General features: G+C 42.4%; 1 protein-coding gene across 3 annotated transcripts in view; it reads left to right on the top strand.

Annotated features, from left to right (window-relative positions):
* Positions 1-24895, top strand: part of tgfb2 (transforming growth factor, beta 2) — an 86265-nt gene that overhangs the window by 40957 nt on the left and 20413 nt on the right. For all 3 annotated transcript variants that reach the window (XM_076737619.1, XM_076737620.1, XM_076737621.1), the window contains exon 2: positions 4570-4733. In XM_076737619.1, coding sequence (XP_076593734.1) covers positions 4570-4733 — 164 coding nt within the window. The remainder of the gene's footprint in view (positions 1-4569; positions 4734-24895) is intronic.

The raw sequence follows: 24895 nt of genomic DNA, 5'->3' as shown, positions 1-24895 counted from the left end.
TCCAGTGTTTTTCAGTCAATTTCTTGCAGTTTTCACCCTTATGAACAACAACATTTGGTACTCAATTAAAACTCCTTCTGGTTTCTTGGTTTGATTGATCTGAGCAACCATAAATAATGCAAAACATTGGTATTTTGAGTGTGTGCTATAGTGCTTCCTATGGAGAAAATCACTTTTGGTTCTCCATCTGCAGTTCATGCCACAACAAAAGAGTGACGTGACATCATCTGCAAACAACCCATTGTGTTTGGTGAACTCAAAACTTAAAATTGCCTGTAGGTGTGACTGTAAGTGTGAATGTGATTCTGTGTGTGTCGACCGGTGACCTGTCTGGGGCGTACCCTGCCTCTCATCCAATGTCTGCTTGACAGGTTAAACTAGATAAATAAGGAGAGAGAATTCTTAGACAACATAGCCATGTTGAAACTCAACCACAGCAGAGGTATTTCACAGGTGACTGTGAGAATCTTGAGAGTTGGCTGGACAAACAGTCAGGAGCTGCATCAGACAGTAAATATTTCTGTAGGCATCATGCTTCTGCTACAGTGTGTTTCTGCTGTCTTGTCACTTACACTGAACAAAAATATAAATGCAACACTTTTGTTTTTGCTCCCATTTTTCATGAGCTGAACTCCAAGATCTAAAACATTTTCTATGTACACATCAAGACCATTTCTCTCAAACATTGTTCACAAATCTGTCTAAATCTGTGTTAGTGAGCACTTCTCCTTTGCCGAGATAATCCATCCCACCTCACAGGTCTGGCATATCAGGATGCTGATTAGACAGCATGATTATTGCACAGGTGTGCTTTAGGCCGGCCACAATAAAAGGCCACTTTGAAATGTTCAGTTTTATCACATTGCACGATGCCGCAGATGTCGCAAGTTTTGAGGGAGCTTACAATTGGCATGCTGACTGCAGGAATGTCCACCAGAGCTGTTGCCCGTGAATTGAATGTTCATTTCTCTACGATAAGCTGTCTCCAAAGGCGATTCAGACAATTTGGCAGTACATCCAACTGACCTCACAACCGCAGACCACGTGTAACCACACCAGCCCAGGGCCTCCACATCTAGCATGTTCACCTTCAAGATCGTCTGAGACCAGCCACCCGGACAGCTGCTGCAACAATCGGTTTGCATAACCAAAGGATTTCTGCATAAACTGTCAGAAACCGTCTCAGGGAAGCTCATCTGCATACTCGTCATCCTCATCGGGGTCTCGACCTGACTGCAGTTCGTCGTCGTAACTGACTTGAGTGGGCAAATGCTCACATTCGATGGCGTCTGGCACGTTGGAGAGGTGTTCTCTTCATGGATGAATCCCGGTTTTCGCTCTTCAGGGCAGATGGCAGACAGCGTGCATGGTGTTGTGTGGGTGAGCGGTTTGCTAATGTTGTGGATCGAGTGGCCCATGGTGGCGGTGGGGTTATGGTATGGGCAGGCATATGTTATGGACAATGAACACAGGTGCATTTTATTGATGGCATTTTGAATGCACAGAGATACCGTGACGAGATCCTGAGGCCCATTGTTGTGCCATTCATCCATGACCATCACCGCATGTTGCAGCATGATAATGCACGGCCCCATGTTGCAAGGATCTGTACACAATTCCTGGAAGCTGAAAACATCCCAGTTCCTGCTAATATCCAGCAACTTTGCACAGCCATTGAAGAGGAGTGGACCAACATTCCACAGGCCACAATCAACAACCTGATCAACTCTATGCGAAGGAGATGTGTTGCACTGCGTGAGGCAAATGGTGGTCACACAATACTGACTGGATTTCTGACCTCCCCAGACCCCCCATTAAAGCAAAACTGCACATTTCAGAGTGGCCTTTTATTGTGGCCAGCCGAAGGCACACCTGTTCCATATTCATATATCATATTCACATTCATATTCATGCTGTCTAATCAGCATCTTGATATGCCAGACCTGTGAGGTGGGATGGATTATCTCGGCAAAGGAGAAGTGCTCACTAACACAGATTTAGACAGGTTTGTGAACAATGTTTGAGAGAAATGGTCTTGATGTGTATATAGAAAATGTTTTAGATCTTGGAGTTCAGCTCATGAAAAATGGGGGCAAAAACAAAATTTTTTTCGTTTACATCTTTATTCAGTGTACATACTACAAATCCACTAAGGAGGTAACTTTTCTCATTTAACAAGTAAGCAAGTAAATGATCACCCAGTTTACACAGTTTCCAACATACACCAACTGCTGAACTTACTCTTTACAGTGTTAGCTGAAAAAAAGTGTCTATTCATTAATTCTTTCAAAAGTATGTGTGAAGTTGCCAAGGAAGCTTCTCAAAGTTACAATATGTCAATAACATTCAGATTTTTTTCTGACACTTCAAACCAGCTTTATATTCTTCCGGGCCTCCTCCCATTAAATACTATTAGCTTTTGAAAGACACATCATGCAAAATGCATTTTTGACGGGTTTTTTATATGAGTAATTTAAACTGAAACCATTACACAGCTTTTATTTATACTCATTTTAAACTTTTTTCTTTTCCTGTCTTTTTTGAGATGATGAAATACAAAGCATTACCTCCAACAAGAAGGTTATAATTTCAGTTCAGTTTGTTTGTCAGCAGAATTACAGAAAAACTACTGCTCTGATTTCCATGACACTTGGTGGAAAGCTGTAGCATGAGCCAAGGAAGAATGAATACAATTTTAATCACAGGGCGCATACACAAATTATTTTTCACTTTTGTCAACATTACAAGATAGAGCATTTGGCATTGGTGAAATAAATGTCATGCATCTTAAAATCAAGTAGATAATAAAGTTCAGTAGTGACAAATATATAGCCAATTGTAGAAATGTGAGCACTTTATATCACAATCCACATTCATGAGTACATCCACATTCACATTCACATTCATAGAGTACATCAAATATTCCATATTTGGAAGTACATAAATGTACAACTGAGATGATGAGGCTTCAGCTAGGCACGACCGTATTTTATTAATAATTCTAATAGTTTTGGAAATATATCCGGACATAGTATAGTGGTTGCACTTGCAGATTAGCACATCATAGAAGAGTGAACTGTTCACTCTCCCTTGTAGTTCTTTCATTTGATCGATTTATGTACATTGGTCAAATATAATGCTAGATGTATTTTGTGAGCAGCTAAACATATATTGGGCAGTAGAAAATTGTTTTATACAGAAAACCAGACAGTTTGTCCTTTCCTTAAAAGTAATTAATATTTTGACAGTTAGAAATCACAGTTAGAAGTCAGAAACATCAATACCAAAGCAATGTTCAAAAATGGCCATATTCAACTGTATTGAAAAAGTGTGTGAAAAACCTCTTTCTCTCTTTCTCTGCCTGCTTCTGTCAGTTGGTCCCAGTCTGTGTGTCAGTTGGTTACTGTGGTTGTACACTCTCTCTAAACAAACCACAATGTTTTGCTAATCCCAAGCTTCTGCCTTACATTACAGCCATCAATTTAAGACCTCTGGGCCTCCTAATTCACAGTGCTGTGGGACACTGTCAAACACTCCTCCACCACACACATGGTTTCCAGTATTGTACTGTACATGTGTGTGTGTTCCACAGCATCTGTCAGACATGGCAATACATATGGCTGTCAGTGCTGCACGTGCCACCCTGGTCATTTGTAAGCGTCTGTCAAACACTTTCACACACATGGTTCTAAGTAGTATATGAGGAGGATTGTGTTGCTGCTTCTGTGCATAACTGCTGATATACTAACGGGCTGTGTGTTATTTGGCTTTGGGTGTCAGGGTTCCACTAATCTAGCTTGTAAAAGTCTGATGCCAGTAGAAATATTCAGCATTTGAACTGATCTTTAAAGGTGTACTCCATGGTCTTTATACATCGACTACTGTTTATCAGTCCCAGCTAGTACTAATCCTGTGAACATAGTTGTGTAACATGGCTCTGGAGGACCTTTGTGAAGTCTGACAAAATAACCTGATGAGTTATCTTGGTTTGGGTTTGGAGACATAACATAGCATAAGCATCAGACTGAAGGTGTGAAGTTTAAAAGATGTGGGTATTTACCATGCAGGGACAGTCTTATCAAAATGTTAAGTTGCATTATGGGAAAGGGAGTGGAATGTTTTTGGAGTGTAACCCATACTGGGGAATAAAAGTTAGGATATTTAGGATGAAGCTCTGAAGCTTCAATTTTGAGTGCAGTACTAAATAACTGGAGTAGCCCTCATCTGATAAAATTGTTGACCATTTCCTCCAAAAATGTATTTTCAGTCAAACGGTTGTATCTACACTAATGGGCAAATGTAAGATATTTATAAAGGCCTATTTAGTTTTCTCCTTTGTTCTCTTATCTGTGGTAACAGCGGTGAGGTCCAGATCTTTCCTTATGGTCATTTTAATCAGAGACTTTATCCTCATCTCAGTGTAGATCACTCCAGCTAAGAACATCAACGAAATGCCTCAATGTCAAAGCGAACCTTAAACTCGCACAGTTGTAAATATCCTCCCCTTTCTCTGGCCTCCCTCTGTCTGTCACACACACATCCTCAATTAGCCATTCTCCTTTTTTGTAGATGTCATCTCTGCTACACATTTCAACCCTTACTTCAGGCGGCTGACGTTTGATGTGTCCCCCATGGAGAAGAATGCCTCCAACTTGGTGAAGGCTGAGCTCAGGATCTTCCGTCTTCAGAACCCTGCAGCCCGAGTGTCTGAGCAGCGCATCGAGCTCTACCAGGTACACACACTTTCCTCTTGGCTGACATCACGAGCTGCCAGGGTTCCCTACAAATGATTCTACAAATGAGTTACTTTCATACATTCTGACCATCACTGAAAGTGTTTACACGGCATACTGTGTTTTGGGAACTGTAACATTCCTGGTAGCATGTTACTTCTGTATAGTTTCGATAAAGTGCTTTCTACTTCAGAGACCTTTATAGCACATTCTCTACGTATGTCATATGTAAAGACAAATGTTTATTCCTAAATACTAACCAAACATTTCATGACAGAAAGAATGGCAATATTTACCTGAGGAAAACATCAGGAAAACCTGTAATCTTGGTTGAAGATATTATTCATTTATCCTTGATTTCTGATGGACATGTAGGGCTGTGACGTTTTTGGTTTAGAAACGATTGTGGTGATATTCATAGTAGAGGTGCAGCTAAACTCAGGTAGTTGAGTAAGGACACACGTGGAGCAGAGTGCATGAAGAAGACTGGAAACAGCTGAGTGATCAGAGTAGACTGGGCTTTTCAAGTGGGGGGCCTTGAAGAGATGGGCCTTAAAATGGGCTGTATCAGACAGCGAACAGAGGTTGTGCACCAAGACACAGTATAAAAAAAATAAAACGAAGATTAAGGCATGTAAACATTGTCTAGTATACCCCCACAATAAAAACATGAAAATGAAAATGACACTGGTCATTTTTAGATTTCAGCAGGTATGCTACAACTCGGATTCATGCCTTTGGCTGGTTCTTTCTCATACTCAGTTACAATAGTGGCCCATATTTAGAAGTGTTCTCCGTAAAAAAGCTGGATTTTTCAGAAACAAAGTTGAAATCACTTCACCTTATTGCCATAATAAAAACCTGCACCAAATTTATTCCAGCGCAGTCACACGATTGTAAATGTGGCTGCTGAACAACACACACCTGTTCTTCCATCTAAATGAACTGCAAACATGTATTTATTTCATTTTATTATAAAATATCAGCAATAAACACTATTATTGATATTTTACAGAATAAATATGTTTGCAGCTCATTTAGATGGTAACAGATGCTCTTGTATTTGAATTTGTCAACCATACACATATTCTGTCATCATCATCATCATCATCATCATTATTTGAGTACATCTCAATCACAGCTGCAGTTATTAACCGTATTTGTTGTATGTTCTTTTTGTCTGAGGATGTGATCATAAAATAATGATTTTATCAGCAGCTTTGTAATGACTGCTGGTTAACAGTATTTCAATCAGTGGAATGATCCCTGGATGCTGAATGAGAAATGGAAGCGAATGCAGTGGAAGAGGGTGGCATTGATTTGACTGAAATGACAACTGACAGCAGCAGAGAGCACCAGAGAAGGGAACTTTGACAGCAACAAGATGACTGACTCACAAAGGTTGTAGCAAAATATGATTCAATTGAACGAGTTAAACACCCACAGCCAGCTGACTGAGTTGGAGAGATAGAAAGGGAGAGAAATGGACAGATAAAAACAAAAAGAATACAGCAGGGTAATATCTTATGTTGTAACTGTAACTGTAGTCCAAAAGAAAAAACAAAATGAGAGAACAGTGAAGTATTGAGGTTATTGATTTGGCCCTGAAGTCACTCCTGGCTGCCTGTCTATCAGCCTGTCTGGACCAGCCAGTTGCCATGCTATGTTTACATCCAGACAAGGAGTTGACAGCTTGACTTAACACAGCTTCAAACAGGGAGATTTTCTCACACAAACTCAGCACCTGTAGATGTGTTAGGGAGGAAGGAATGATCTGGTACGAAGAGGAAGACCCAAAAATCCACCTCATACATCACATACACACATACACACACACACACACACGTAAGGAAGGCAAGGAAAGCTACAGGCCCGGATGGCATCAGCTCCAGACTGCCCAGGGACTGCGCGGATCAGCTCTGTGGGGTCTTGCGGGGTCCTGCTACCCATCTTCAACACCAACACCAACAGACAGTATGTGAGGCTTTGCGACTGCGTGTCTGATGTGGTAGTTTGCAGCACGGGGACTCCACAGGGGACAGTGTTCTCCCCTTTCCTCTTCACCCTCTAACATCGGACTTCAGACAAAACACCAATAGCTGTCACATCCAGAAGTTCTCTGATGATACAGCCATCATTGGATGTGTATCACAGGGGAACGAATGGGAATACAGGGAGGTTGTAACCAACTTTGTCAACTGGTGTGGACTGAACCACCTGCACATAAACGCATAAAAAACGAAGGAGATGGTGATTGAAAGAATTCTGAAGGAATGTACCACAGACAACACCAGAGAACATCCAGGGCTTGGTCATTGAGATTGTGGGGGATTACACATACCTAGGTGTTCACCTCAACAACAAATTGGACTGGACAAATAACACAGATGTCCTGTACAGGAGGAGCCAAAGTCGTCTGCACCTGCTCAGAAGACTGAGGTCCTTTGGAGTATGTCGGACACTGTTAAAAACATTTTACGACTCTGTAGTAGCATCTGCAGTTTTCTGAGACTGTCTGCTGGGGCTATGGGAGCTCTGAGAGGGACAAAAAAAAGACTTGACAAACTGGTCAGGAGAGCTGGGTCTGTCCTGGACTGCCCTCTGGACACCATTGAGGGGGTGGCTGAGAAGAGGATGTTAGCCAAGCTGACATCGATCATGGAGAACCCATCCCACCCCCTGCATGAGACGGTGGGGGGCTTAAGCAGCTCCTTCAGTGAGTGCTGCATCCAGTCTGTAAGAAAGAACGCTATTGCAGGTCCTTCATCTCAGCAGCTGTCAGACTTTTTAACTCCAGCATCATGTAATGTAGCACTATGTGATGGTGTCTCAAACTTACATCATACCCACTTTTTTTTGCACTACTGTTTCAATGCTAATATATGCTCAAATGCTTATATCTGCTCACATAAATTTCTAAGCTGTATATTTCTCTCTACTGTGCAATAACACTATTTAAAAGAAAAGAAAGACTTTCTTTGTCACACCACATAGTACATGCACACACGCCATGCTTAGTGAAATTCTTCTTCGCTTTTGACCCATCCTGGTAGTCCTTCCTCCATGGCAGACCAGGAGCGGTGGGCTCCTGAGTACCCAGTTTCTTTTCCGTCACCATTGGTTAGGTGGTGATCTTCATGCATGTTTTTTTTTAAGAGGGGGGTTAATTTTTTTTATGGAGGATCCCCCAGGTGAACACGGGGAGAAAATGCAAACTCCACACAGTCCACAGAAAGGCCCCTTTACTCGAGATAAGGGTCAGCAGGCATCGAAAGCATGGTGGAGGACACACCCTCAGCGCCCCAGGTGGGAATCGAACCCGGGACCTTCTAGCTGTGAGGCGACAGTGTTGCCACTCTTCCAACATGCCACCAATCTATTTCCCATATATTGTGCATTTAGATAGACCCAGTATTTCCCAAGTGAAATCGTATTTTTCTCAGGTGCAATGGTATTCTCAAGTGCAATACAATACATGGTATGTCAGTAGTTAGTTTTTCTCAGTAACACTACTAGCAACAGTACTTTTTTATGGCAGTAGGATTCTTTGGCATTTACTAATAATCTGTACAAATGTACATAGACGTAGTTGTTTTTTCTATTCTGTATCTTGTATACTTCTATATTTTTATTTGACCTCTTTATGCCACTTTTTGTAACCTGCTTGCTGTAATGACTAAATTTCCCGGGTGTAGGATCCAATCATCATCATCATCCAACTCATACATTGATATTTGATACATTGACTCCTGTGAGGAACACATGATATCCATTCCATTCTACATCCAAGGCAACACCTTAAAGCATCATTTCTTATACAATTCTGGTTGAAGGAAAATTAGTTTTTTTTGCATTTGCTTAATGGTATGATGTGTAAGATATGGCCAGAATTTAATTTGAACAGTTTGAATGGGAGGAATGATTACAGCTAGTATCATAGTTAGAAGCATAAGCTGACTAAGCTGCCATATTTAACAGGTTGGGACTGACAACGGGCTTCCCTGTTTTTCTGGATGCTTTGTAAATCACCCAGGACTCCCACATAGTTGGTGGAAAGTGGAAACAACATTCAAAGTTAAGACCCCTCAACAGTATTACAACCCTAATTCCAAAAAAGTTTGGACACTGTAAAATTAAAGCTGACACAGAATGTGATCATTTGCAAAACACTGAAACCCCATATTTAATTGAAAATAGCAAAAAGACAACATATCAATTGTTGAAGCTGAAAAATGTTACTGTTTTTTGAAAATTATATGCTCATCTAGAATTTGATACCGGTAACATGTTAAAAAAAAGGGGTAAGTGTTTGGGAAGACCAGTTTTAATTTTGAAAGTGGAACGTTTTCCCATTCTTCCCTGATGTACAATTTCAGCTGCTCAATAGTTGCTCATTAACATTTTCAATGGTACCCAGACTCTTTTACTTTGGAGCCATGCTGTTGTGATGTGTGCAGAATGTTGTTTAGCATTCTATGGCTGAAAAACGTAAGGTTGCCCCTGAAAAAGACGTTGGTCTACTTAGGAGCATATGTTGCTCTACAACCTGTAAATATCATTCATCATTAATGGTGCCTTCCCCACTGTTGAGCTTTCCCATGCCATGTGCACTAATGCACCCCTATACCATCACGGATACTGGCTTTTGAACTGTGCACTGATAACAAGCCGGATGATCTCTCTCCTGTGTACCCTGGAGGATGCGGTGTCCATGATTTCCGAAAAGAATTTCAAACTTCGAGTTGTCAGACCACAGGACAGATTTTCCACGTCACCTCAGTCCATCTTAAATGAGCTTGATGTTAACTTATATGTTCCCTCTTTGTGTTTACCCTTTGTCTTCTTCTTTGGAGGCTGAAGAAGAACAATTTGGATCCTTGCATTCTTAATAACTACAGACCAGTATCCAACTTAACATTTTTAAGTAAAATTAAAAAAAAAAAAAAAAAAAAAAGAACAGAGACATTGTCTTTAAATCCATTAATTAATTTTTAATTGACCCTGGGAACGCATTTTTCAGTTTTATGTTTAGTCATTGACTGGTCGCAGTGGAAATGGTAGTCACTGAGTTGCTCTGTTTGAGAAAAGAATAAAGTCATTGAAGATATATATAAATGTAGTGTTTATTGTGTCTAACATTGGTAGCAGAGGATGGCTGCTAGTTACAAAGTTCTGCCAAAGTTTGACGGGACCCAGCTGTACGAAAGTTGAAAAAATGAAATCAAGATCTGGACGTGGGTTACAGAACTCGACGAAAAGCCCGTGAAACAGCCATGGAAATTTCCGCAGATGACTTGGACACCGATACCGCTATGGATACATTGTTAATGAAACTGGATAGTGTGTTCCTAAAGGAGGAAAAAGATTGTGCATATGAAGCATATTCCCATTTTGATGGCATTATAAAAGACAGTTCTCTGTCCATGTCGGACTACACCATTGACTTTGAGCAGCGATATATAACCGGATGAAAAAGTATGATGCTACCCGACGCTGTGTTAGCATTTAATCTCTTGGACACGGCTTGTCTGGACATGAAAAACAGGCACCTTGCACTGACCATGTGCACGGACTTAAAGTTCGCCAACATGAAATCGGCACTTCAGAGGATTTTCGGAGGAAAAACGCCAGGCACATCAAACAGAATACAAGTGAACCAGTAGGACGTGGCATTCTTTACAGTGCAAAGACCACAAGGACAAGGACAACAGTACACGTGTATAAAATTAACTGAAGAAGAAAATGTTAAGGAGTGTAACATCACACTGTTCAAAAAAGCCTCCATATCTGACTCTGGCTGAATCCCTGGGGGCAGCTATTGTTGACACTGCATGTACTTGTACTGCATGGGGAGAAATGGCATGGAAAACTATGTGAAAGACCTCCGCCCAGACTAAGTGAACCAAATGCTGCAAACAGAAATCCCCAGTTGCAGGCCATTTTGATTCGGAGATGGAAGCTTTGTATATTCCACCAGAAAAGTAAAACTACCTGCTAAAATAGGACAGACAAAATGTCATGTTGAAGCTGAAGTGGTCAAAGTTGATATCTCACTACTGCTGAGCAAAACATCTTTGAAGAAAGCAGGAACCATTTTGGACATGACCGAGCTGTGACGTTCAGACAACCCATGCCTCTTGAATTCACTACCTCTGGCCACTACTGTGTAGACATCAGATACAAAGATACTAAAAAGAGTGAGATTGAAGTTGAAGTCCTCACTGTCACTGAAGACATGTCATCAGATGCAACAAGTCAAGTTGAAGATGAAGTCTTTAGTGACAGAGAACATGTCCACTGATGAGAAACATAAAGTTCTCCTGAGGCTTCACAAACAGTTTGGCCATGCTTCTGCAGATCATCTACAAAGGCTCATTCATAGCACAGGAAATAAGGACAAAGAATGTATTACTATCTTGCAACAAATAGTACAGGACTGTGACATATGCAAGAGGTACAGCAAGACAAAGCCAAAGCCTGCTGCAGGCTTGCCCTTGGCCTCAGAGTATAATGAAATGGTGGCAGTGGACCTGCACGAGTTGGAACTAGGCATATGGTACCTCCATATCATCGACCATTTCATGTATTTCAGTGCTGGAAACATTGTGAAAACTAAGAAATCCTGTGAAATTGTCAACTCCTTCATTCACACATGGATAAGTGTACATTGTCCCCCTCAGAGACTATACAGTGACAACGGTGGAGAATTCAATAATGAGGAAATCATAGACATGGCAGAAAACTTCAATATTGAGACAAGAATGAACAACAGCAAGATACAGTCCCTGGAGCAACGGCCTACTGGAGAGACACAATTAGGCAGGCAGGCAGAGGACCCCCAGCACTGCAGCGGAGCACCACCACAGAGCTAGGGAGCCCCCACCCACCCCAGCCGTGAGAAGAGACATCCCAGCCCCAGCCGATAACAGTCCCCGTTGCAGAGGGCCCCCACTGAGGAAACACTGGATATGTATATGGGATAAAATTATAAAAGCATACAAGATAAAAATATATAAGAACATTAAGACAAGCTAAAATAACCATATATGAACATATAACAACATTTAGTTAAAAAGCCAAAATAAAAGGACAGATTATAAGAAAGTATAACCCAGATTAAATGTAAAAATATAAATAAATAGTAAGATAAAATAAAATAAAATATACAGTATATTAAGAACATGAGTTAAAAGCCAATTTAAATAGGTGGGTCTTGAGCCCTTTTTTAAAAGTATTAATGTTCTCTGTGTCCCTCAGGTCCTCCGGTAGGCTGTTCCACAATCGGGGGCCATAAAACTGGAAAGATGCTTCTCCGTGCGTTCAAGTTCTTACTCTGGGAATAGCTAAAAGGCCAGTGTCAGAGGACCTGAGGGTCCGTGAGGGTTCGTAAAGTAAAAGCAATTCTGAAAGATAAGAAGGCCCAAGACCCCTAAGACATTTAAAACCCATTAAGAGAACGTGCAGCTGAGTTCTGTAGAAGTTGTAAACTTGTAATGTTTCTTTTCAGAAGACCAGACTGCACTGCAGTAATCAATACAACTGGAGATAAAAGCATGCATCAGCATCTCTGCGTTTGCCCGAGAGAGAAATGGGCGGACTCTGGCAATATTCTTTAAATGATAAAATCCTGTTTTTGTAACATATTTAATATGTGGAATGAAATTGAGCTCAGCATCAAAAATGATGCCCAATTTTTTTTACATGATTAGATGGATTTCAAGTCAATGTTTGCAGTTTTGGTAAAAGTTTCACTCTCTGGGCCTCAGGATCAATGATTAAAACTTCAGTTTTGTCCTAGTTGAGCTGTAGGAAGTTCTTTGCCAACAAGGATTTGATGTCTAAAATACAGTTAAAGAGGGCATCAAGTGGCCCTGTGTCATCAGGAGACATGGAAATACATACCTGTGTATCATCAGCACAGCTGTGAAAATTGATACCATGTCTCCTGATGACAATGCCAAGTGGGAGCATAAATTAAAAAGAATCGGGCCTAAAATTGATCTTTGGGGCAAACCACATTTTATTTCATGTATTCTGAAAGAGCATGTATCCAAACTCACCAGGAATTGTCTGTCTGTGAGATAGGAAGTGAACCACTTAAGAAACAGTGCCAGAGAGGCCAACGAGGTGTCTGAATCTACTTAAAATTATAGTGTGATCTACTGTATCGAATGCAGCGGTTAGATCCAGTAGCAAAAGGACTGAAAGCTTCTTTGTGTCCAAATTGCACCTGAGGTCATTAACAATTTTTAAAAATGCAGTCTCTGTTCTGTGAATCGTCCTAAAACCAGAATGAAACTTCTCAAAGATTGAATGATTAATTAAAAAATTATTCAGCTGGGTAATTTTTTTTTTTTTTTTTTTTTAAATTTTACTTAAAAATGTTAAGTTGGATACTGGTCTGTAGTTATTAAGAATGCTAGGATCCAAATTGTTCTTCTTCAGCAGAGGCCTCACCACAGCTGTTTTAAAAGCCGCGGGGAAGATGCCTCTCTGAAGAGAACAATTTACAATGTTTAAAAGCTCAACTTCAAAGAATCCATAAAATGTTTTAAAAAGTGATGTTGGGATTGGGTCTAGGCAAGGCAAAGGCAAGGCAAGGCGAGGCAAATTGATTTGTATAGTACAATTCATTCACCAAGCAATTCAAGTGCTTTACAGAAGCATAAAAAAACATTAAAATCATACATTTCAAAGAATGAGAGAAAGAAAGAAGGAAATTAGAAGAGAATAGAAAAATAAAAATAAAATACAATTAAAGGAAAATTTAAAACAGGAGCCAGTAAAAGACAATAATTTAGCATTAAGAATGATTAAAGTCATTGACCAAATATAGTTACTTTAAGTAAAAGCTGTAGCAAATAATAATGTTTTAGATTTAAATGAGCTGACAGTTGGTGCGGACCTCAGGTGTGCAGGGAAAATGTTCCACAGGTGAGGAGCATAATAACTGAAAGCTGCTTCACTTTGTTTGGTTCTGATTCTGGGAACACACAATAGACCTGTCCCTGATGACCTGAGAGGTCTGGATACTTCATATGGAGTAAATAAATCTAGAATATATTTTGGTCCTAGACCATTTAATGCTTTGTAGACCAGCAGTAAGATTTTAAAGTCTATTCTTTGACTCACAGGAAGCCAATGTAGTGATCTGAGGACTGGTGTGATATGGTCCATTTTTCTGGTGTTTGTAAGGACTCGTGCAGCAGCATTTTGAATCAGCTATAGTTGCCTAATTGATTTTTTGTTTAGGCCAGTAAAGACCCCATTGCAGTAGTCCAACCTACTGAAAATAGAAAATATAAAGAAAATATAAAGAAATATAAAGTTGAGTATCATCTGCATAAGTGTTATACGAAATATTATGATGCTCCATAATCTGAGCTGGGGCAACATGTAGATATTGAAAAGAAGTGGTCCGAGAACGGACCCTTGTAGCACCCCACACATCATCTTTTTTCATTCAGACACATGCTCACCAATTGACACAAAGTAGTCTCTATCTTGTAAATAAGATTTGAACCAGTGTAGTACAGTGCCAGTAAGTCCCACAGGATTTGGATTTTCGGTCCACGCCGGTGGCGTAAAAGTGCGCTGAAAGCTCGCCACCCCAGACATGGTTTAACTCTGTGCGCCAGTGGCACGCCGCTGGGCAAGTGGATTTTCGTAAACTGGCGGAGTCGTGCGCCCACGTCACCAATACCTCACAGGCAGGTTTCCACAGTGTCTGGCATTTCACTGCAATCAATAATTAACAACAGCCACGATTCAATGCAACTATCTGAGTCAGCACATACAGTCAAGACCTAAATTTATATATTTTGATCAGTATCTCATTTGACCACATCACAAGCACGTTCGGCACGCGTAATGGTCACTCAACCTGACCGAATGTACACAGGTGAAAAAGGGATCCAAACTAATCAATCAACGTCGCTGTGCAAACCAGAAACAGCCGTGGCATCCTACAGAGCATATATACTGCATCTATCTCAGAGCACTCGAGAGACAGAGAGAGACAGATGTCATTTCATTCCAAATACAAATGTTATCATTGTAATTCTTAACGTTATCTACAAAGATGGAGTACATCACTGCTTTGAGGAGGATGAGGAGGAGGAGGAAGAGGCCGAGGATTTACCATCTAAGGACCTCATATTTAGACATGAGTGAGCAGGAGTGCAGGTGGGCCACGAGAATAACGCCTTCAACACTGTAGGCTATGCAATTTTCTTTAATCATCTACTCTTTTTGCACGTCACAGGAACAAATTACATCTGCCAAGGGAGGTCGTCGACGTGGTAGCGCGCACCCCGGCTGCGGGCTCAGTCATCCTCGAAACTTGCCATGCGCCTCGCCAGTGGCATTTTTAAAGGTGAGGCGAGGAGCTGGTGTGATTGGTGGACATTGGACTTGGCAGTGTCAAACCCACTCCACGCCTTCTCCCCTTCCTCCTTCCGAGTTGTGCCGCTGGGTGGGACTGAGATGAGGAGGGGAAGTAGCTGTGCCCACAGCGCAGTGCATGAAAATACCAAAGTCTGCGCCGCCACACCCCATTGGCGAAGCACACCTTTGCACCACGCCTCCGCCGCGCTGGTGGCGGAAACGAAAATAGAGCCCATGGTGTTCGAAGATGGTGTACTGGTCAAATGAGGTGTTTTTTGGTCCAAATACATTACTGATTATTGATGCAGTACCACCACCCTTCCTGCCACTTCTTGCAGAGAATGTTAAAATTTGGTGGGCGAGGCCTCAGTGAGAACAACTGGCGCATCTGTACCCATCCACATTTCCGTTAAAAATAAACAGTCAATATTATAATCTAAAACCAGGTCATTGATAATAAAATATTTGTTTAAAAGGGAGCAAACATTAAAAAGTGCCATGTTGATGGTGACAGGCGACTTATTAAGTGAAGAGGCGGATAGCTGGTGTTTTGGGAGAGGTCTTAGGTCATTAGAGTTCACTGAGTGAGCACGGTGGTGTCTGATGTGTTGATGTAGTGTAATGATAATAGGAATGGGTGAAGTGTTGGTGTGAATAGGTCCATGTCCAGTGTTGTGTGTATGGTGGTTAGAGGTGGAACTTGATGCATAAGAGCAAGGACCTGGGGGACATCAGTCAGTGGCAAACAGATCAGCTGGTGCAGGTTTGGGGAGATTGGCATGCTGCACACCGTATGCCAGATTGGCGGACAGCATGTAGGCACCTGCTCTGTTTAGGTGAAGTCCATCTGGCCCAAAAAGATGCCGTCTCTTGCAAAAGACATCAAAGTTATCAATAAAGCCGACATGGTGAGAGTTACAGGCAGAGGAGAGCCAGGTGTTGAGGCTGAGCAGCCTGCTGAAGCTGCCTATCCCTCTGCCACAGGTGGGGGTAGGGCCGGAGATAAAAACACTCACCTGGGACTGTGACATGGTGTTGAAAAGGAGGGCGAAGTCCCGCTTTACAAGTTCGGACTGCTGCCTGGCGATGTCGTTCGCTCCTGTGTGGATTATAATCCTTTTCACCTGCGGATGCGAGCTCACGATGTCTGGTATTTTCCCTGTTGTGTCCATGATGGTGGTGCCGGGGAAGGACAGGGTGAACGCCCCCTTCATGCGGACGTGCCTCATGATGGAGTCCCAGATGACGAGGGTTGTAGGAGTGTCCGCTCAATCTTCAGGGGGCAAGCCAGCTCAGCCACCCCGCCACCCACACCAGGACCCCAGGTGTGATCCCTGGCCTGGTGGCGAGAACAGGAGGAGTGCCAGCACACCGTGTCCTTAACCAGCCGTCTGCGCTGGGATGAGGGAGCGGGACAGCGGAGGCAGACGGCCCCCTGGTGGACACTCACCTGATGCTGTTGGGCACCCACCTGCTGGAGGGCAGCTAGCCGTGAGTGGAGGGTAGGCAGTGGTGTCCGTCCACAGGGGCACAGCTGCAGTTTCCTGGTGCTGGTGCCGGGCCACCGGCTTCTCACTCACGGACAAAGCTGCATATTTGTTGCAGAGCGGCAAGCTCAGGAGAGAAGGAGCCCCACCATGGGTCCCGCTCGGAGCCCTCTTCCGCCTGTGGCCGACCACTTCAGTCCAGGGAGTGGCCTTGCTTGGAGTGGAGCAGATGGGTCAATGACAGGAGGAGGATGGTTCCCAGAGAACTGTGTGCCCGAGTGCAGAGGTGGCCAGCTGGTCACCGTTGGGAGACAAGACCTGAAGGTGGTCAGCAGGGAATCCTTCCTCTGCAGCTCGTCCGACATTCGTTTATTGTCCTCGAGAAGGTCAGCGATCTTTCTGTATGCCTTTTTCAGCAGTTGTTCCACCTCTCCAGGTAAGTCGGTGGTGCCCAGTGTGGGCATGGCGGCTCACAAAAGGACAAGGTTGTATGCCAGAAGAAGTTCTCTTGTCCGACCTAACACTAAATGCAGTTAAAATGCCCAAGACTTAAATACTAAGGAGTTAAAAAATTCTGAAAAACTCTCAAAACTAAGTGAAAAGACTAAAAGACCTTAAGACTGAGAGCTAAAACACAGAAGTCCTTCGTCCTTCGCTTTAGAGGGTACCACTGTAATTGCTCGAGTAAGAGAACACATATCAGCTTTGCATGCCTCCAGGAAAGCATTCACTGAAGCTGAATGCTCAGAGAGAATTAGGGGAGCACTTTTCAAGCAGCTCAGACCTGCAGATGACTAAGATGGGACAGGAAACAGAGTATATTACAAACGGGCAAACTGCACTGAGTGGAAGGGACCAGGGGTGGTTATTGGTCAGGATGGAGCTGTTGTGGTGGTATTCTTGTTAGAGTGCATCACTCCAGGCTTTGTAAGGTGAAAACACATGACTAGGATAAGCAGACTGCACAAGATGATGCTTACAGAAAAGCAGAAAGTGAGGAAGGCATGACAAACACTGCAGTGTTTGTCATCAGGAGAACATCAGTGACATGGAGGTGAATACAGGAGAAGTGTTGCACCCATCCCGGACACAAACTAATGTGACACAAACTGACAGAACACAGGGCCTGTGTCTGTCGTAACCCTGCCCCTTTTGCGTGTGTTAAGTTAAGAACAGGTCAGACTGTAACATTTGTGAGCAGAAATGATGGCGTTCAATGTACAGCCAGAGTTTTAGGCAGAGCAGGAAAAGCCACAGGACAGCACAAAAACTGGTATAACCTACAACATCTTGAACCTGATGACAGTGAAGGAAAATAGGAGCTAGTTGACATGTCACATGTTGGTAGTCTTAACATTGAGTCAGAAGACAGGGAGGCTGAGGTACTCATAACAAAAGACATTTCATTTGATGCAGCAAAAACAAGAAGAAATAAAGAATTGGCACAATAATGATGTGTTTGAGGAGGTTGAAAATGCAGGGAAAAAATGTATCTCCACCAGATGGATCTGTAGTCTTAAAGAAACTCCCAAGGGTAAAGCATGACTCGTAGCAAAGAGGTTTTGAAGAGCTTAACATGCAAGAGTTCTATGGAAACTAAAGAAATGTGTATATGGTCTTGCTGATGCATCTCTATATTGGTATAACAAAGTCAAAGAAATCATGCTGGGCACAGGTGCTAAAATGTTGCTGATGGATCCAGCAAGCTTTTATTGGTTTGACGAGCAGTTTAATGTTGGAGTACCTGCATGCCATGTAGATGATTTTCTTTGGGAAGGCTTGCAAGACTTTTCAACAAATGTGATTCCCCTACTGTCTGTGTTCCATGTAGGGTGTGAGAAGCATGAACATTTCTGCTATGTAGGGATGGATTTGGCTACTGTTGATGGTGTAGTTCAGGTACATCAGCACAGTTACATTGATAATCCACAACCACTTCACATGCAACCAGCACGTGCCATACAGAGGGATGCCCCCCTTAATGACACTGAAAAAGAGCAGCTTAGGTCAAAGGACAGATCCTATGAGTTGCCAAGCAGACCAGACCAGATGTTATGTTTGACTCATGTAGTTTGGCATCTAATATCAAAAATGCTACGGTGCAGTCCATACATGAGGTAAACAAAATCATCCATAAGCTTAAGTCAGAAAAGGTGACCCTCAATTTCAGCATTTGGGGAAACAGTGATGCTCTCAACTTGGTTGTTTTCGGTGATGCTTCTCTTGGTAATCTCCCAGATGGAGGTTCACAGAGGGGGAAACTGGTCGTTCTTATGGGAGAAAGAGGGAAGTTTTCTCCTCTCTGTTGGCAATCCGAAAGAATTAGACGTGTTGTATGAAGCACCCTTGCAGAAGAAACACTTGCTATGTCAGATGGTATAGACAATGCTATTTTTCTTGCAACTCTTTTTTCTGAGCTCACCTCTGGTAATGCTGAACTGAATGCTCCTTCGCTGGTCTATGTGACTGACAATCGATCTCTGTTCAATGCCCTTAAGTCAACTAAACAGGTGCTCTGGTCAGACACAAAAGGCCAACTCGCGGACTGACTCACCAAAAAGGGAGCATCAGCTCTGTTGCATCAGCTCTAAGTGAAGGATTGTGGAATCTGTGGCGAAAACTTTATTGAAAATAAAAACAATAGAACATATGAACAATGCAAACTTTGTGGATGCATCTACAAACTGTGTTCACAGACAACGGTTTATGAAAGTGATCCTGAGTCCGTGCAGTGATGTCCACTACAGAATCGTGTCTGTTTTCCATGCAGTGCTGTCTGAGGGCCGAAGATCACAGCCATCCAGTATTGGTTTTCAGCCTTGTCCTTTGCATAGAGAGATTTCTTCATATTGTATGATTTTATTAATGACATTATGTAGTGTAGACAATGAAATTCCCAAAATCTTTGCACTTTTATGAAAAGAAACGTTATTCTTAAATTGTTGCACTATTTTAATACTGAATCATGGTACTAACCTGTTGCCAGTTAACCTAATTAACTGTGAGATGTTCCACCAGGTGTTTTCTTTAAGCATTTCACAACTTTTGCAGTCTTTTGTTGCCACTATCCCAAGGGTTATCCCAAGGGTTAGGTTTGGGTGAAAGCGCAGTGCTCTTGGGGGAACACTGCGAGGGGCACGGGCTCTCGGGGGCTATGGGGATCCAAGGAATATTGGGACCCTTTTTATTTGTGGGATAAAACTGGATCTTTGATCCTTAAAAAGAGCTTAAAAGTCTGGCCAAATGTAATGTTCAAAGATGCATGGAGGATTGGGCAAATGTGCAGGCCGGCAGTGGGAACTTGTATATTTATCAAAATACCCCCTACCTTCCCAGGGCCTCTGCTATAACACTTAGGGCTGTCATTACTTAAAAGGAGCAAGCTTTATACAATATAATAAAAGAATAAATAATAAGTGCTTAATTTGAATTTAAAAGGTTAGACATAAAACAAGAGGGATTAGTAAAACATAAGTGCTAAAATAATAAAAAAGTGCTTTCAAACAAGTGCTGACAAAAGTCACAATGTATATACATGCGAATAATGAAGATAAAAGTTGAATAAAAGGAAAACACATCCATATATACACACAGGGTTAAAATAAGAACATGCATGGTTCTGTTGTTCTTTGTCTAAAACCTTACATTTTTAAAAAAATTCAATTTCAAAGTAAAAAGACTTGCTCTTACTAAAAAGTGATAATGATAATAATAATAATAATAATGACACCAACTTCCCACAGGTTTTTATAAAATACATTTTATTAAGCACAAGGGTTGATGGGGGCTCCGGCTGCGGTGAGAGGCCTCTTGTGAGGAAATGATCCTTTTATAAGTTTTAAATAGAAATAATAAAAAAATAGATATGTATATGTATATAAAGGAAAATTACAACTATAATGAATGCATAAAAAATACATTAAAATAGTGGATCAATAAATAAGTAAATAAATAAGCCCCCGATTTGTAGGAGGTAAAATCATGTTTTCATAAGATGCAGTCTTCCGTCCATTCTGTTAAAAACAAGTGCTTTCAAGCATGATAAAAAAAAGTTGCCACAACAATTGTGGTAAAAGGATAAAATGTAAAATATAATAATTGTTAAAACATGCCTGCATAAAAACCATATATACAGTGTTAGTAAAAAATTGCATGATAAATGGTGGAGGGACTGCATTTTATTAATTTAAATAAGTTAAATTACAATTAAATTAAATGGGATAAATAAATGTGGATATCATTTTCCAAAAACAATTACATTTCTCAATTTCAACATTTGCTATTTCTTTATGCCATTTTCAATTAAATATGTGGTTACAATGTTTTGCAAATCATCACATTCTGTTTCTGTTTATTTTTAACTGACAAGAATATGGACTCAAATGCTGCAACTCAGACACAGAGTGGATGAGAAATTAAGTTTAATATATTTTTTCCCCCAATAGTGTTAAGCAGTCAGATCTAAGAGGTCAAATTACATAAGCAGATGGGCAGGCCAGAGTGAACAGGTCTGAGATGGAATCCAGATCCACAGACTCTTGAGGCAAAAACACAGGGCGTAGGCTGGAGCATGAGAACAAAATTCAAGGAGGTAGACAAACAGGCAAAAAATAGCACAAATGTCCTTGGTCAATCACGAAGTTACCACTTAAATGAGCAGGTAATTCAACAAATTCTTGTTGGAAAGCCCGTGCTTATATGCAGAGGCGGAAGGTGGTCTGGTGTGCTCAGGAGCCGCACCCTGCAGTAAACACATACACACACAAGACAAGAGACAAGGGAGGGACAGACAAGAGACTGAGGGCAAGGGAAACACAGGGGCATACTAGGCAAAAGAAAAGGAGGGAAACTGCAGATTCCAACAGAACTCCCCCTCCCTTAGCAGAAGCCTCAAGACTTGTTTGGATGGGCCTGGTGAAAGTCTCTAATCATGTTGTCCAAAATCTGGGACCGGGGCACTCAAGACCTCTCCTGCAGGACTGTATCCTTCCCAATCATCCATATATTGCGGACCTCTTCCACGGAGGCATATGTCCATTACACACTGGACCGTGTGGAGAGACTAATTGTTGATGATCCGGGCAGGAGCTGGGGGCCTGCTGGTGGAGACAGGCTTGAGTTGAGAGACATGGAATACAGGGTGGATTCTCATGGATGCTGGTTATTTTAGGAGGAGAGAATTTCTTTGACCCAGTCTTTAGTAGTATATTTTTGGACGATAACCATACTTTATGACCTGTCACATAATGAGGGGCTTTTCTGCAGTGTCTCTCTGCGATACGCTTGTTCTCCTCCCTAGATCTCAATAAAGAGGCCCGCATCTGTTTCCACATCTGGTAGCAGTGGTGGAGACGGAGCTGAACAGATGGTACCGAGATCTCCCCTTCCTGGGCAGAGAACAACTGAGGCAGGTCCTCCAGGGACACCTTGAATGGGGAGAGACCTGTAGCACAACTGGTCACAGAATTATGGGCATATTCGATACAAGGAAGGTGAGTGGACCAGGAAGAAGGATTAGAAAGACTTACACACCACATCTCGATTGGTACTCTCAGATTGTCCGTTGGTGACAGGGTGGAAAAACAGAAGGAGAGACTAACAGATGCCCAAGTGCTTGGCAGAATTTCTTCTAGGCCTGGAAAATAAACTGGGGGCCTCTGTCAGGGACAATGTCCAAGGAGATGTCATGGAGGTGGAACACATGCTGGACCAATGCGTCTGCTGTCTCCCCAGCAGAGGGGAGTTTAGGTAAAGCAATAAAGTGTGCTGCTGTAGAGAACCAATCTACCATAGTGAGGACAACAGTATTACCTTACACAGAGGTAGTCCGGTCACCACAATTTGAAGGGCTGGATCAGGTTGGATGAGGAGCGGGGCAGAAGTGAAGAACCCCATCAGCTTGGAGAAGGTGGTGGCAGTTTCAGAGGACCAGGAGAACGAGACAGAAGGGGAAGTCAGCCGGATTCTCTGGATCTACCTTCACCTGCCTGCCCTCAACTACAAAGCCCAAAAACATGAGTTTGCGTGAAACTCACATTTTTCTGCTTTGATAATTTATTTCCTAGGAGTTTCTGCAAAATCTGCAATACATGTCCTCTGTGCTTCTCCTGGAAAAACTCATGCTATTATCCAGATAAACAAAGACAAACTGGTTCAACAAGTTATTTGCCAAGTTCTGGAGATGCTGGGGCATTGGTGAGCCCAAAAGGCATCACTAAGTACTCAAAATGTGGTAGCGGAGTGTTGAACACCGTCTTCCACTCGTCTTCCTCTCTGATCCTCACCAGATGGTATGTGTCACAGAGATCTAGCTTAGTTAAGACAGTGGCTCCCTGATGGGGTTCAAAGGCAGACAAGATTAAAAGCAAAGGGTACTTAGTTTTGACCATAACGGAATTGAGGCCACAATAATCAATGCAGGGATGAAGAAACTTGTCCCTCTTAGCCACAAAAAAAAAACCCAGCACTGACAGGGGAAGAGGAGAGCCGAATAATACGTGGAGCGAGGGACTCCTTGTGTGTTTTTCCATGGCTTCTCTTTCCGGGCATGACAGGTTGTAGAGGAGACTGGTTGGAAGGGGGGCCTCAGGTAGCAGGTTGGCCGCACAGTATGGGTCATGATTCGCTTCGTCCTAGGTTTCCACAATACAAACACACCCCCACTTGTATGCGCTGCTGTCTCTCCTCCCAGGGTAGACAAACTCTCCCCAGTGGCATTGGGTTTCTCACCAGGTACAGCAACTGCACAGGATGTCTCCTCGGACACCGAAAGAGTTTTCAGAGCAAGGGAGGCTGAATTCACTGAGTAAGAGGAGAAAGCCGATGAGTTAGAGGATCTTCCTTTCTCCTGGCATCTTTCTCTAATGTGGCTATCAAGCTGAATGGCTAGGTTTACAACAGGTTTTAATTCAGTGTAAATCTTGGATAACCAACTCATCCATTAATTTCTCATTCAAACCTTTGATAAACATGTCTTGGAGTGCTTCCTCATTCCATTGTGACTCAGCAGCCAATGTCCAGAACTCCACAGAGTACTCTGCCACACTCCACGTGCCCTGTTCTAAATTTAATAATCTCCCGGAGACAATTCCTGCATGATCAGGGTGGCCAAACACACTACAGAATTCAGAGATAAACATTTCATAGGACCAACTGACCCTGAGAGTGGAGTGCTCCTGCCACACCAGCGCTTGCCCTCTTTATAGCCCCAGCATGAAACATATCTTGGAAATCTCAGTGGGAGTGGGGGAGTGGGTTAATGGTTTCTGAGATTCCGTCATGGTGCATTGAAGGAGAAAACCACGGCATTTACTGAAATCCACAGAGAATGGTTCCAGATTGGTGGTGTGGGAGTCTCTGACTGGATATATTGTTGGAGCGTCAGCAACTGGGGCTAGGAACTGCAGAGGTGTCGCCGGAGAGGCGCAAAGATGGGAGATAACGGGGAGACTTGTGAATTAAGTAGATTGACAGTGTTGAGCACAGTTTGCTGTGGTTCCAGGAGTGCTTCAAAGAGTTGTCCGAGCAGTCTTCCCTGGTGTGACAGGGCTTGTTGCAGACTTTCAATCTCCCTGTCTGAGTCCATGATGGTCAAATCATTCTGTAAGGTTTTGACAAGAATACGGACCCAAATGCTGCAACTCAGACATACAGGCAGGAGTGAATGAGAAATTTGAAGTTTAATATTTTTTCCCAATAGTGTCAAGCAGTCAAATTACAAGGGAATCCAGATCCAGAAACTCACAAGGCAGACAGATAGGGCACGAGGCATGCACCTGAGCACAGAGAATAAGAGTCAGGGAGGCAGACAGACAGGCAGGCAAAAAATAGCACAAGGCTTCATTTTGATCACAAGTTTACCACTTTGGTGAGCAGACTCTTCTACAAATACTGGTTGGAAGGCTGGTTTCCATATATCTTGAGGCAGCAAGTCGGTATTGATTGAATAATTAAATTCAGGTGTGCTCAGGAGAGGAGGGGGAGGCTGGACCCAAACTGCCAGCCACACCCTGCAATAAACACATACACACACAAGACAGAAACCTCTTGTACTTTTTAGGATATTCAACTTTATGATAGCAGTCAGTGTACAGCATGGTCAAATGTACCAGATGATAAACTAAGAATCCCAATTCCACAATAATTTTTGTAATTTTGATTGGATTTTCCGTGAGATTTTATTATTTCTGTAATAGAACTTGGTTGAACAATAGCCTGGCTCTTCACACCAGATATGCATTTCCCTGGGGTAAGTGTCACAAATTGACAGTCAACCAAAGGGTTCAAACA

This window comes from Chaetodon auriga, chromosome 8 (genome assembly GCF_051107435.1).
Source record: "Chaetodon auriga isolate fChaAug3 chromosome 8, fChaAug3.hap1, whole genome shotgun sequence".
NCBI classification, from domain to species: domain Eukaryota; kingdom Metazoa; phylum Chordata; class Actinopteri; order Chaetodontiformes; family Chaetodontidae; genus Chaetodon; species Chaetodon auriga.
The sequence above is the reverse complement of the archived record's forward strand: the minus strand, read 5'-3'. Positions and strand labels throughout refer to the sequence as shown.